Source organism: Dipodomys merriami, unplaced genomic scaffold (genome assembly GCF_024711535.1).
Source record: "Dipodomys merriami isolate MVZ:Mamm:240054 unplaced genomic scaffold, mDipMer1.0.p SCAF_7, whole genome shotgun sequence".
NCBI classification, from domain to species: domain Eukaryota; kingdom Metazoa; phylum Chordata; class Mammalia; order Rodentia; family Heteromyidae; genus Dipodomys; species Dipodomys merriami.
The window spans coordinates 46952847-46968068 of record NW_027206290.1 but is presented as its reverse complement, the minus strand read 5'-3'; the positions used below and the strand labels follow the sequence as shown (position 1 = coordinate 46968068).

The 15222-nt window shown below is 36.8% G+C and overlaps 1 protein-coding gene across 50 annotated transcripts in view; it reads left to right on the top strand.

Moving 5' to 3' along the window:
• The window catches only part of Clasp2 (cytoplasmic linker associated protein 2), a 209738-nt gene that overhangs the window by 142125 nt on the left and 52391 nt on the right, over window positions 1-15222 (top strand). For 19 of the 50 annotated variants that reach the window (XM_070006510.1, XM_070006513.1, XM_070006511.1 and 16 more), the window contains 5 exons: window positions 3271-3333; window positions 4331-4437; window positions 6457-6480; window positions 7798-8042; window positions 9928-9991. In XM_070006510.1, the coding sequence (XP_069862611.1) occupies window positions 3271-3333; window positions 4331-4437; window positions 6457-6480; window positions 7798-8042; window positions 9928-9991 (503 nt within the window). The remainder of the gene's footprint in view (window positions 1-3270; window positions 3334-4330; window positions 4438-6456; window positions 6481-7797; window positions 8043-9927; window positions 9992-15222) is intronic. The other 31 variants (XM_070006525.1, XM_070006523.1, XM_070006517.1 and 28 more) reach the window with 3 other exon arrangements.

Here is a 15222-nt window from a genome sequence, read left to right as displayed (position 1 = left end):
TGTGGAGGAGATGGGGAAAAACCAGTTGTTTAAGGATACAGGTGGACCTGTTGCAACAATGAGAAGTACAAGTTGTCATGTCCAAAACGACCTTTACAACATCGGTGCGGGGGGGGGGGGGGGTGGGGGGGGAAGGAGAAGGATTGGGATTGGTGGGGAGGGGGGAGGCTGGGAAGGGATGTGAAGGGTAAACAAAGGAAGAGGCTGCAATGCTTGGTAAGAAATGTATGCATTATCCTGCCCATGTAATTGTAACTCCTCTGTACAGTATGTTCACAAATAAAATAAAATTAAATTAAAAAAAAAAGAAAGTTCTCAACTAACCATTGATTTTTCTAGATTCATTTCATAGCTTCTGTTTAACAGTTTGAATTACTTTAATTTTATTATTAAGGAAAGCAATTTTCCTGATTCTCATGAAGCTATTTGGGCCTAAGATTACTGGATTTTGTTTTGGACAGACTTGTGCCAGTACTAAGGCTTGAACTCAGCCTCCAGCTCTCACTTGGCTTTTTCACTCATAGCTGATGCTCCACCACTTGACTCAGGCCTCCACTTCCATCTTTTGCTAATTAACTATAGATACCAGTCTTGTGATTTGTCTGCCCAGCCTGGCTTTGAACTTGGATCCTCAGATCTCAACCTCCTTAGTAGTTTAGAAATTAAAGGCATGAATCTCAACACTAGGCTAAGGATGATTAGACTTGTTAACCATTTAGTGTTAAAAGAATCTTTTTCCCAACTCTTTAATTCTTTTGGATGAATTGATTTTGTTGTAAGGTGTGTTTTTTCTCCCCTTTTAATACTACAGGGGTTTGAGCTCAGCATCCTGCCCTTTGTAAACAAGTGCTTTATCACTTGAGCAATGTGCTCCCAGTTCTGTAGTCCTTTTTTTATATATAAAAATAATATGTAGCTTCCAGGCATGGGAAAAGATCAATTCATGTAATAAAATATTTTAAGTGCTCTAATCAATACATATGAGGAGGCTAGCTTTTTTTGGGGGAGGTAGGGGGTCCAGTTGTGGGGCCTGATCTCTGGGCCTAGGCACTGTCCCTCAGCTCTTCAGCTCAAGTCTAGCACTCTACCACTTGAGCCACAGTGCCACTTCTGGCTTTTTTCTTTATGCTTATGTGGTGCTGAGGAATCGAACCCAGGGCCTCATGCATACAAGGCAAGTGCTCTACCACTGAGCCACCTTCCCAGCCCGAGGCTAGCTTTTTTAAAAAGTAATATATTTTAGTAAATATTAGAATACATTTTTTCAGGCAATTTTCATATGTAAGACCAAGACTGACTTTGTATATTTAAAAAATCAGGATTTTAGGATCTAATTTGCAAATATAATATGACAGGTTTCGATTCTAAAGCAATATAAACTTACAAAACTTTAGGGTATTTGTGTTAGATTATCGGTATTCTTTTGTGATACTCAAATGTGCTTTTATGAACAATTTTCAGAATACATATCTTAGCATAAATGAGATATCTTTTAGATAATGTGAATGTGGTCTGTATACTTTGTAAGAGCAGAAGCCTTAAAAGTATGCAATGGTGGCACAAACCTAGCTATTTGAGAGGCAGAGGTGGGAGGGTTAAGGTTTGAGGCCAACTCAGACAATAAAAAGTTTGTGAGGCCAGGTGCTCACACCTATAATCCTTGATAGCCAGGAGACTGAGATCTGAAGAGCATGCTTCAGAACCAGCCTTGAGAAAAATCCATGAGACTTTTTATCTCCAGGTAACCTCCAAACAAGCCAGAAATAGAGCTGTAGCTCAAGTGGTACAATGCTAGCTTTGAGCAGAAGAGCTCAGGGACAGTGCCCAGACTCTGCACATGCACATCCATACATCCCTACACACACACACATGCTCAGGCACAGTGCCTAGACTCTGCACATCACATCCATATATCCATACATACACACACACACACACACACACTCTCTCTCTCTCTCTCTCTCTCTCTCTCTCTCTCTCTCTCTCTCTCTCTCTCTCTTTGTGAGATTTGGTGGTTTGTACCTGTCATTTCAGGAACAAGGAAGTAAAAATCAGAGGCCATTCCAAGCATAGAATGAAATCCTATCTCAAAAAATAACCAACACAAAAAAGGCTGGCAGCGGGACACCAGTGGCTCACCCCTGTAATCCTAGCTACTCAGGAGGCTGAGATCTGAGTATCACGATTCAAAGCCAGCCCAGGTAGGAAAGTCTGTGAGACTCTTATCTCCAGTAAGCCACTAGAAAGCGGGAAATAGTGCTGTGGCTGAAGTGGTTGAGCTTTCGGACAACATCCAAGCCCAAAGTTCAAGTCCCACGACCACCAAAACAAAAAACAAAAAAAAAGGCTGGCAAGTGGCTAAGCAACTTCTGTCAAGAGTGAGGCCCTGGGCTGGGAATATGGCAAGAGTGAGGCCCTGAGTACAAACCTCAGTCCAGATGGAGAGAAAGAGTGGCTTTGATTGTATGAATTAACACCTCTGTGCTCTAATTTTTCTGTCTTAGGCCATTTAGGCTGCTATAATAAATACTGTAGACTGGTTACTTATATAAATGATAGAGATTTATTTCTCACAGTTGTAGAAGCTCAGAAGTACTAAGGTCAAGATGCCACCATATTTGGTATCTGGTGAGGGCTTATTTCCTATTCTGTAGATGGTTTTGGTTACTTGTGCTTATGTGGCAGAATGTGTTTATGTGGCAGAAGGAGTTACTTAGCTCTCTGGGGTCTGCTTTCTAAGTATACTATTCCCAATCATGAGATCTTTGCCCTTTTGAAGTAATTGTCTCTCAAAGGCCCTACCTACCTCCTAGTATCATGACTTGGGGATTAGCATTTCAACATTTGAATGGGATTGGGGACTACAAACATTTAAATCTATAAAGTTGAATACTAATAACTACCTCTTGGATGTCAAGATTAAAGCAAATGATATCCTTATTAGTTACTAATTACCATAGTGGTTTTTTTTTAACTATAGTCTTTGTGTTTTTGTTTTCATGCTTGTATTTTTGACATTTCCTTCCATTTGACTTTGCCTTTTTGTCTCCTGTAGGCCTATGTCTGTCCACTTAGGTGTGAGTTGTATTTGTGTGTTAGGGATGATCTTTCAGTGCTAATGTTCAAAACTGCCATGTTGGGCAATATTCTGATCATTGACTATTAAGAGTAACGTCAGTGTTAACTAACTCTCCTTGCCTGACAGTAGTGCTGCCACTATTCCTTGTTTCTGTGGTACTAGATGAGGTTTGTATGGTCCTGTTATTCCAGCCTCCAGACACCATTCCAGATCTACTGGTGCCCTCTACGCCCCCGATGTGTATGGGGCCTCAGGTGAAGGATGAGTACATTTTCATTATCATCTATATGTTCATCTCAGATTTTGTTCTTTTCAGTTTTCACTGAATAATACTCATTTTCAAAATTGATTTGTTTTTAGTTGGATTTAATTTATTAGAGAATCACTTGTGTATGTCTGGGTTTTTTGGTTTGTTTTTTTTCCCCCTAAATAACTTTTCCCCTTCAGCAACCTTACATTCTTCTTGCTGGCAGATGGACATTTTTCTTTTTAATAACGTATCATCTAAAAATAGAGGACTGTTTTATGTTTTCAGTTGACTTCATATTTTTGTTTATGTGTTTAAAAAAAACCAAAATGGTGGATGAAGTGTTTTAATTGTAAGTGATAACATGTAAAGCACTTGAGGGGAAGAGAATTAATCTCTGGTTTGTCTTTACATATCTCAAACTGTTGGGCACTTAGTAGCCACTTAACAGTTATTGGATCTATTTTAGTTAAAAAATAAAATCAGGGGCTGGGAAGGTGGCTCAGTGGTAGAGCGCTTGCCTTGCATGCCTGAGGACCTGGGTTCGATTCCTTAGCACCACATAAGCAAAAAGAAAAAAGCCGGAAGTGGCGCTGTGCCTCAAGTGGTAGAGCGCTAGCCTTGAGCTGAAGAGCTGAGGGACAGCGACCAGGCCCAGAGTTCGGGCCCCATGACCGGACCAAAAAATAAATAAATAAATAAATAAAATAAAAAATAAAATCAACTTATCTTGACAGAAAAATTTGAGTTTTTGTCTTCTACCTGGTACCCTTAAATAAATAGTTGTTATTCTTCAATTTTCCACACATTGTCAATAATTTTAATTGTTATTACCTTATTATTTGACCTAAAACTCAGTGTACCCAGAAAATACAATATTGCTTTTAAAATGCTTTGCCCCATTGGTTTTTTTTTTCCCCTCTCTCTAAGGATATTAGTCTCCCAACCTGACACCATTACTTTTATGTACCATCTCAAAAGCTTTCCTTCTTTTCTTATATTAGGTCCAGGGTATGGGATCAGCCAATCGAGCCGACTGTCATCTTCTGTCAGTGCCATGAGAGTCCTGAATACTGGGTCCGATGTGGAGGAAGCGGTAGCTGATGCCTTGGTACTCTCTCCATTTCCCTGTCATTGTAATGTTCTTAGGAAATAGTACGTGAGTGAGCCTTTCACTGTAGAAAAAAGGATGGGGAAATTCTTCTGGATTAAATCTAGAATCACAAAATATGGATAATATAAAAAGCACAATAGGCCAGCGATTGGTAGCTTATGCCCAAACCCCTAGCTACTCAGGAAGCTGAGATCTGAGGATCATGGTTCAAAGCCAGCCCAGGCAGGAAAGTCCGTGAGACTCTTACCTCCAATTAACCACCAGAAAACCAGAAGTGGTACTGTGCCTTATGTGATAGAATGCTGAAGAGGTAGGGTTAGTGCCAAGCCTTACCACCACCACCAAAAAAAGAATCTATCTTTCTAGTTCTTTATGCCTCTTATTAAACAGAGGTTTAAAAGTTTATTTGAAAGATTGCCATGCAACATATGTGTGTATATATATGTGTGTGCGTGTATGTGTGTATATATACATACATCATCAAAAGAGTGCCAAGGGACTCAAGTTATAAATTATGATGTTTATTCTGTTTTTGAGAAGCATTTATTCATTTCCTTCAGTGAGGGCATAGAGCAAGGGCCTTATGCAGATTTACTAAATTAATTACTCAGAATTTATAATAGAGTCTCATTGCTGTTTTCAATTCACTATTTTTTTTCTCCAGTCCTACAGTGGAACCCAAGGTCTCACACATCCTATGTAATCACTCTTATCATTGAGCTACACCCTCAGCCCTTTACTTTTGAAATTTAAAATTACTTTTGAAATTTAAAAATATCCTATGTCACTAAAACTATAGATTGTACCTTAACCAGTGTTATATTATAATTTTGCCTCAGATTTGAAAGACAAGGTTTTTTTATTATTGATATTGCCTGATTGATTGACTATCTTGAGGTGTACAATTCTACTTTAATGTTCTTTTTTTTCCCCCCTTTGTCTTGAACTCAGGGCCTAGGCAATATCCCTGAGCTTCTTCAACTTTTTTTTTTTTTTTTGGTGGGTCGTGGGGCTTGAACTCTGGGCCTGGGCGTTGTCCCTCAGCTCTTCAGCTCAAGGTGAGCGCTCTACCACTTGAGCTACAGCACCACTTCCCCCTGAGCTTCTTTTGCTCAAGGTTAGTGCTCTACCACAGCACCACTCCCAGCCTTTTCTGTTTATGTGGTACTGAGGAATCGAACCCAGGGCTTTATGCAGCTAGGCAAGCACTACCACTAAGCCACATTCTTAGCCCCCTCTACTTTAACATTCTATGTACTGAATTCTTCCCTTTAGCCATCTGATTATTTTTTATAAATTAATGTAGGTCGAGATTTAGTTCCCCATGGGGGCTCGTGTATATTGATCATATATTTTTATTATGATGTTTAATCATATGTTTTAAGTTCATTATTGTTCATCACTATATTTCTCAAATATTTTCTAGTGTTTTTTAAATTGTATGGTTACCAATTAAATATGGCATATGCACATTTTATGACTTGAACAGATTATTTTTAACTATTACACTAAGAAAATGATATATTTGAGTTATATAAGCTTATTTAACAATGAAGGAATCCCAGTAATATGATTCTACTTCACTTTGTAACTGTCTATATATTTTTATTTCATTTTATTTTATTTTATTGTCAGTCATGGGGCTTGAACTCTAGGCCTGGGTGCTGTCCCTCGGCTCTTCAGCTGAAGGCAAGCACTCACAGTGCCACTTCCTGTCAGGTTTTTTTTTAAGAAAAATAAATTTCATCTACTAAGCCTAATTTTGACGTGGGAAAATAAAATTATATTTGTAAATGGCAAAAAGATACAAATAAGAAAAATGGCTTTAATTTATTTGGGAAAACTTTTTGTACCCTAGGTATTTCTCCTTAAATAAGCAGATCTTTTGTATCTAATGTTAAAAAAAAGCTTAATGTTTCTAATCATTGGCATTGTTAATGCCCGTTTTACTGTGCTGTTTAGCAAAATGTTCTTCATTATTTTCAATTTTTCTCTTTAAAAATTTACTGCTCTCAGCTCTTAGGAGACATACGGACCAAGGTATAGACATTGCTGTTTTTTTGACATCTTATGGTATTATAACTTAACTTCCTTTGCCTCATCAACTTTAACAGATGTGGTCTTCTGTAAAAAATTAAAGTGGAAGTAATAAAAATATATGTTTTTTTCTGTAACTGATTATCTCACAATTTACTATCAAGAGGGAGATACTGCTTGAATAGTATTTTAAGAGAAAAGCTCAACTTTTTCCTACAAATTAGTTGAGATCACTTACTTTGTTAGAGACAAAACAAAACAGATATGGAGGCCTTGTAGCTGTAATGTGCAGGAAACATCACAGTATTACCACTGTAAATTAAGTTGGAGACTCTAAGTCAGTATGAGGGCAATTATAAAACTATTTGAACTATTAAAATTCAGATCATTTTTCTTTAGATTTAGCCTGATAGTACTTACAGACACTTAGAACTCTTTTAAATTATTATGGTTAATATATTTCATAGAAATACCATTATTACTGCTTATACTCAAAATCCCAGAAATCAGATTACATACGTGTTTCCAATTCTTCCAAAGAAATTTCAAATGAGCTAATTACCTCATGTCACTTCTAATATGCAAGGTATAATTGGCAGTTACAAATATTAAACTATAAGCCTTAGATGCAAAGAAATCAAAGGAATCCAAATGTGCTTTCTCATATTTCATTTAAAGAGACAGTATAAATACATTGAGAAAACTGAGGAAAGCCCTTAAGGATCTTGCCTCCTAGAAATACTAGTAAGTGAAAAGTTTCTTATCATCTTTGTATTTTACTTCTCTAGGAGACATGAGGGTTGGATACAGCGAAGGAGGAATGAGAAGAGAAGTGGTAGTAGAGGTAAAGGAGAATAGGAAAGAGGAGATGTAGACAGAAAAAAAATGCAATTTTAACATAGGAGAAAGTATGCATTTTTTGATCCATAGTATATTCCTCCTCTACAAAGGTTATTACCTTTATAAAAAAAATACTTTTCTCACTACCAACTTGTATTTCTAGTACAGTTTATTAATTTACATTCTAGTACTTGTTTTCCATGAAAAGAAAAAAAACTTTTTTGAGCACTTCCCACTTGATGCATCTGAAATTCTGACTTATGCTACCTCCTCCACTTCCCATAGTTAAAGAATATTTCACCTTCTACTAACTTGTAAAACACATTTCTTGAGCAAACAACTAAATTGTGACATTTTATTATGGCAATGATGAACAGCATGCTTTGTACCAGTTTTAAATCAGTTCTTTTGTGGTCAGTAGATACAATGAAATACCAATATATTTTTAACTACTGCTAATAGATTCTTTATGTATAACAGAAAAAACCTGCTCGAAGACGATATGAATCCTATGGAATGCATTCAGATGATGATGCCAACAGTGATGCTTCTAGTGCTTGTTCAGAACGCTCCTATAGTTCTCGAAATGGTAGTATTCCTACATATATGAGACAGACGGAAGATGTGGCAGAAGTTCTCAATAGATGTGCTAGTTCCAATTGGTCAGAAAGGAAAGAAGGCCTCCTGGGTCTGCAAAACTTATTAAAAAATCAAAGAACTCTAAGGTAAGTTGTCTTCTCCATCAGATTAGTGTGCATGCAAGCGTGCGTGTGTGCGTGCGTGCGTGCGTGCGTGTGTGTGTGTGTGTGTGTGTGTGTGTGTTAGCATTAGCAGGGTATAAATACTTACTAGACAAGTTCTCTACCCCTTGAGCCACAATCCCACTCCCAGCCTTTGTTGTTTTTATTATTCTTCAATAGTCTCACTTTTTGCTTGGTAAGCCTAGACAGCCATCTTCCTATTTACTTCTCATATAGCTTGATGGCTCCTGCATACCACCAGGTTCTATCCAATGAAACATTTTAAAGTGAAATTTTTTATTCACAAGAAGTAGTTACATAAATTTAAGTGAATAGTAAAAGCTGTAGCTGTGGCTCTGGTAGTATTTGCAAGGCCCTGGGTTTGACCTTGTAAAAACAGTTTTCATAATACTTCTTAGACTGGCAACAAAAGCTGGGTGCTTGTGCCTGTAATCCTAGCTACTCAGGAAGCTGAGATCTGAGGATCATAGTTCGAAGCCAGCCCAGGCAGAAAAATCCATGAGATTCTTATCTCTGTTGAAGCACTAAAAAAGCTGGAAGTAGAGCTGTGGCTTAAGTGGTAGAGTGCTAGCCTTTTGTAAAAAGCTAAGGGACAACATCCAAGCCCTGAATTAGTGTCAGTACCAGCACACAAAAAAATGACTAAATAAAAGTCCTTTATACAACAGCTTAAAGATAATAAAAATTATTTTTAAATGTATACATACATAATAATAAAATTGACTAGTGTATCAAACTTTATTCTTTGTAAGCTTTTGGTAAGAACAGATTTTTAGGCTTTCTTATTCAATAATAAAGTCTATTTGGAGAGCTTCATATAATGAAATTATAAGAACTAATGATTATTTAAACTATAGAGTTTGGGGATTTCTGATGGCTTTGCTTTCTTTTACTTTATATCCTTCATTGTCCTTGTGTGTGTAATGTTTTAAACCTTTTAACATTTGGACCCCTTAAGGATTTAATTGTAGATAACTTTGTAGTTTGACTTGGGAAGAATATAGAGGGCTACTTTCTGACTTGATACCAATGAAATCAGAATTTGGTATACTTTATTGTATATTTATGTTTTGTTTTGTTTTGTTTTGTTTTGGGGGGGTGGGCCTGAACACTGGGCCTGGGCGCTGTCCCTCAGCTCTTCAGCTCAAGGCTAGACCCACAGCACCATTTCCGGCTTTTTTTCTTTGTGCTTATCTGGTGCTGAGGAATCAAACCCAGGGCCTCATGCATGCAAGGCAAACGCTCTACCACTGAGCCACCTTCCCAGCCCCTGTATATTTATGTTTTTTAATATACACATATCACACCTCATATCTCACTGTAATAAATCATTTGAATGTTCCTAGACTTATCAGGATTGTTAGGCTCACTATATCATCTTAAAATATCATTTTAAAAGGCAAAGTTTAGAAAGATTTTAGCCTTTAAATGGCAAAACATCTTAGGTAAGATATATGTTCCGAGAATGCTGTGTGCATAATGTTTCCTGTTGTGCTGCATTAAATACAATTTTCTTTTCAGAACTTCAAACCTTTAAAATAATGTAGGTTACAACACAATTGTTACTGTATGTGATAACTTTATATCCAGCCCTAACTTGTAAATCCCACAAATTTCCCAATTTTAAGGGATAATTTTTTTAACATTTTGTTATTATTGTTAATAATTTTATGGAAAAATTACCTTTCTTGTCCCAGACTGGGACTCAAACTTGGCATCTGACACTTTCACTCATTGACTGTTACTCTTCCCCCTGAACCACATCTCTAACTGAAAAGTTGCTTTTAAATTACTTCATCTTGTATTAATTCATCCAAGATAATAATCCACCATTCTATTATTTTGGCAGTCGAGTTGAACTGAAGAGGTTATGTGAAATTTTCACAAGAATGTTTGCTGATCCTCATGGCAAGGTACGTTTTAGTATTGAAGATTATATTTTAAAAAACATTTATTTCTAAAATGGTAGTGATATTTTCAAGCATAGAATTGTTTATTATCATATTTACTTGATAAGTTGCTCTTTGGTAATTAAGTTCAAGCTTCTCCAGAGAGATTGAAAGTGAAAACTGTAGGACATTACAAGCACAGTTCTTTATAATTTATCATATAATATCTCATGTTACTAATATTTCACTATTTGTAAAGGATGTAATTGGAGTAAGTCAAAAGAAGCTACTAATATTTCATTCTTTTTTTCTTTGATTGTTATTTTTAATATAAATGTTTTCTTATATTGAAAAATAATTTTGTAGAATTGTCATTAAATAGAACAAAATACGGCTCTCACCATAGTTTGGTAGTCATATGAAAAATGAAATATTTCATACATTGAAATAATACAGAAAAATTTAGAACTTCAGTTGTTAAATATTCACTCAGATATATTTTATTACATACTTAGGGATAATCTGCATGTACAATGTGAAATTTGGTTTACCTAAATGGTTGATGCTATTATAAAAGTTATTCTATTTCCAGCAATGTGTTTGACAGTAGGGAAACCTTATTACATATCTTTCTTTAGGACGTCAAGTATCTACAGGAGAATTTCTAAACTAAATGAGATAGATGTATTAAGAAAAGTATAAGAAAAATATTAATGAATTCTACTTTGTTTTGTTGTCTTCATTTTATTTTTGTATATATATCATTTCTTCATTTCTATTTTCAGTATTTTCATTGCTTCTGACACTTAAAGTTATTAAAAAGCCCACTTGATGCATAAGCTAAACTTGAGCTAAACATTTTAATCCATTGGGATTTGTACATAGTTAATATAAATTGCTTATACTTTAAATAGTTTTTTAGGGTTATTAGTGAGTGTGCACGTGTGCACACTGACCTGGGGGCTTGAACTCAGGACCTGAGCACTGTCTTGAGTTTTTCTGCTCAAGGCTAGTGCACTACCACTTAAATTGCAGCTCCACATCTGACTTGGAGCTTAGAGTCTCATCAGTTTTCTTGCCAGACGGCTTCAAACCATGATCTTCAAATTTCAGCCTCTTGAAAGGTAGTTAGGATTATAGGCATGAGTGATCAGCACCCAGCCTTTGAAACAGCTTTCAGTGATTATCATGTGTTAGAGGTAAATTTGTTTTATCTGCAAGCAAAAGGTCCCATTAAAAGTTAAAAATGAAATACATTGGTAAGGAGTTCATCTATTAAAATGTGTAATTTTCAAACTAAAAATCTAAACAAATGCCATTTTATATTGCATTTGCTACTAATTACAGCTGTAGAATTTGCCTTACTGTAAAAATATCTACAAATGATGAACAAATTAACTTTTGGTCATCTTAGTTGGCAGTATAAGCCAAATAAGAAGATAGCTTTCTGGTGAACACACATTTTTTTAAAAAAAGATTTGTGGGGGGGCTGGGGGGGAGGGGGGGAAGGAATAGGATTGGGATGGGGGGAGGGGGGAGGCTGGGAAGGGATGTGAAGGGTAAACAAAGGAGGAGGCTGCAATGCTTGGTAAGAAATGTATGCATTATCCTGCCCATGTAATTGTAACTCCTCTGTACAGTATGTTCACAAATAAAATTAAATTAAAAATTAAAAAAAAAAAAAGATTTGTGGGGCCAGGAGCTGGTGGTGCACACCTATAATCCTAGCTACTCAGAAGTCTGAGATTTGAAGGTCGTGGTTCAAAGCCAGCCCAGGCAGGAAAGTCTGTGAGACTCATCTCCAATTAACCACCAGAAAACCAGAAGCGGCACTGTGGCTCAAGTGGTAGAGCACTCACCTTGAGCTGGAGGGTTGAGAGACAGTGCCCAAGCCCAGAGTTCAAGCCCTACAACTGACCCCCCCCCACCCAAAAAAAAAAATGTGGGGAGAACTTAGGCAGGTTTTTTGGTTTGGGTTTTTTTTTTTGCTGTTCCTGTGGCTCAAACTCTGGGCCTGGGCATTGTCCCTGAGCTCCTTTTTCTCAAGGCTAGGCTAGTGCTCTGCTACTTGAGCCACAGCACCACTTCCAGCTTTTGTTGTGATTAATTGAAGTTAAGAGTCTCATGGACTTTCTTGTACGGGATGGCTTTGAACCACACGTGATCCTCAGATCTCAGCTTCCTGAATAGCTAGGATGACAGGTATGAGCCTCTGTTGCCTGGCTCTTAGGTAAGTATTCTTGATCCACAGTACTAGCCTAACCGTTTTCCTGGTTATTTTGAGTAGCTAGGATCACAGGCATGAGCAATCAATGACCACTGAGAAACAGCTTTTAAAAAGATGTTTCTCTGATATAAATCAGGTGTGCTTTAGCTTGTATGCAGACATTGTAGAAAAGAATGCCTGGAAAATAATTCTTTCTGAATGCAGTCAAAAGTAGATCCAGGATTTTTTTTTTTTGGAACAGAAATAATATGGTTAGTAAACATAGTTTACAAGTTGAAATTATTTGATATCTATAGTTTAATTAATTACCTTTTTTGCTTCATATGTAGTTGTCTCCCAGTATCCCGAAGGGCTTAGTTCCGCACAAAACAGTGTAGTTCTTGTTTATAATCTGTGCCTATCCTCCTGAATGCTTTAAATCATCTTTAAGTTACTTTTAACACTTAATATAATGTGAATGTTGTATAAATAGTTCTTTCTGTATATTGCATAAGGAATGATAGCAAGAAAAAAATGTTTCATATATGTTCAGTACAGATACAAGTTTTTCCTGAACATTTTTAGCTCATAGTTGGTTGAATCCATGGATTCAACCTGTAGATATAAGAGACTAACTAGAAGGGGTGCAGCTGCTCAAGTGGTAGAGCAATCACCTTGAACTGAAGAGCTCAGGGACAGTGCCCAGGCCCAGAGTTCAAGCTCCATGACTGACAAAAAGAAAATAAGTGATCTGAGTCCTGTAATCCAGCTAGCTACTTGGGATGGAGATAGGAGATTTGCAGTTTGAGGCCAGCTCTATTTCAAAAAATAAATAAATTTGACATGGTGACCATGCCTATAATCTCAGCTACCCAGGTAGAGGCCACGTAATCAAAATCTGAAGACTCAAGGGAAAAACAAACTAAAGTAAAAAGGGATTGAGAGTGTGCGAAGGATGACTGACAGCATGGCTCAGATGATAGAGCACTTGCCTAACAGGTACAAAGATCTGAATCCAAACCTACTACCCGCAAAGAAGAAAATAAAAATAAATAACTTATCCATGATCTAACTTAAACCCTAAAACACCAGCCTATTACTAAAGCCTTTTAATAATTTTACAAAGAGTTAGTACAACATGGAATTTAGATTGTGTAGGTTTACTGTCTTCAGTTCTTTTTTTTTTTTTTTTTTTTGTTGGCCATGGGGCCTGAACTCGGCCTGGGCACTGTCACCCTCAGCTCTTCAACTCAAGCGCTGTACCACTTGAGCCACAGTGCCACTTCTGGCTTTTTCTGGTTATGTGCTGCTGAGGAATCGAACCCAGGGACTCATGCATGCAGGCAAGCACTCTACCACTGAGCCACCTTCCCCTATCTTAAGTTCTTAATAGGAATGTATACCTTTGTTTCTTATCTATATGCAGAGTGTGATCATAATATCCACCTCATAAAACTGTGATCCTGATTGAGAGTTAATATTAAGTGAATAAATCTTTTAGGACATATCGAGTACTTCAGCATATAAAAACATCAACTGTAAATAAGTTTTAAAAATTAACCAGCTCAAGTTAGGTTTTAATTTTGACTACTTGGACGTATATTTTTCCCTCAAGTATAATTGATGCCAGAAGTTATCCATGTGCTTCTGGTCTTTGACTCTGGAGGAAGTCTTTGTCAGAAGTCATCTTCACAGAGGTGTATTCTATGGATTAGTTTTTTGTAGCCTTTGTAATCTTACCTCTCCAATCATGCCTTTGACCCTTGCATTGTTAGAGAGTTAAATCTGTGACTTCTACACTAGGGCCTAGTTGAGTGCCTTTCTTATAAGGACATGTCTTCTGACTAGCATTCTAGGCAGTTCCAAAGCTCCCTGTCCTTGGAATAGAAGACTGTAATACACATCCTACCTAAAGAATTTTAAAGTTTGTAGTATATAAACAGTTTTTACCTTGAAACAAAAGTAATTGTTCTAAGACTTAACAGAAATTATTGAACTTGTGAAAGTATTTCTTCTTGGGGAAGAGAAGAGCTAGGCAAAGAAAAGGAAAATATTCTTATTATGATTTGGATCCATATAGTGACTATAGAAATAAGGATGAGGCCAGGTGTAGGTGGCTCATGCCTGCAATCCTAGCTACTCAGGAGGCTGAGATCTGAGGATCACAGTTCAAAGCCAGCTCTGGCAGAGGAAAGTCCATGAGACTCTTATCTCCAATTAATCACCAGAAAACCTGAAGGAGCGCTGTGGCTCAAGTGGTAGAGTGCTAGCCTTGAGCTGAAGAGCTGAGGGACAGCGCCCACGCCCAGAGTTCTAACCCCATGACCTACCAAAAAAAAAAAAAAAAGTAGGAACAAAATAAGATGACCTCCTGTTACTTTCAGATTCTTTCCAGAAATTGAAATTGAGCCTGAAAGATAATAGAATGTACAAAAAAAAAAAAAACTTTTCATTTTTTGCCCTGTTCATTTGTTGTTGTTTTTGTTGTTGTTTTACTTTTTTATTATTGGCAGTGAGTTACAAGAGGAACACAGGAAAATCATGTTTTTCTTCCATGCTATTCATTTAGCTTTTGTTTTAAAAACTGTTTTGAGTCTATCATAAAACTTTGAAAAACATTTGTCACTTTTATTTTCTAAGTGTTTTCTTTCCATACAGGAACTTTACATTATTGATCGCGACTAATTTGTGTGTTTTTCTTTTTTTTCTTTTTTTCTTTTTGCATGCTGTCCCCTGTGTTGGAACTCTCAATAGAGAGTAAGTTGGTTCAATATTTGTTAGAAAGCTAACTTGCTGCATGATTGTGACATTAACCCTTTTTCTCTGTTTTCTCTCCTGAAGAATTCATGCAGTGTTGGACCCTTTGTAATCCACGAAATGCTACTTGCAGTTATGCAAACTGTCATTCTGTTTGGAGATGTGCTTTTTAATCTACTAATTAATCTAATTTATGTTCTTCTGTTCTGTATTTGATGACTGGCACACCTAAGAGAGTGAGTGTAAGAAAAGGCTGCCTCAATTGTAATAGCTCAAATATTTAATTCTTTCT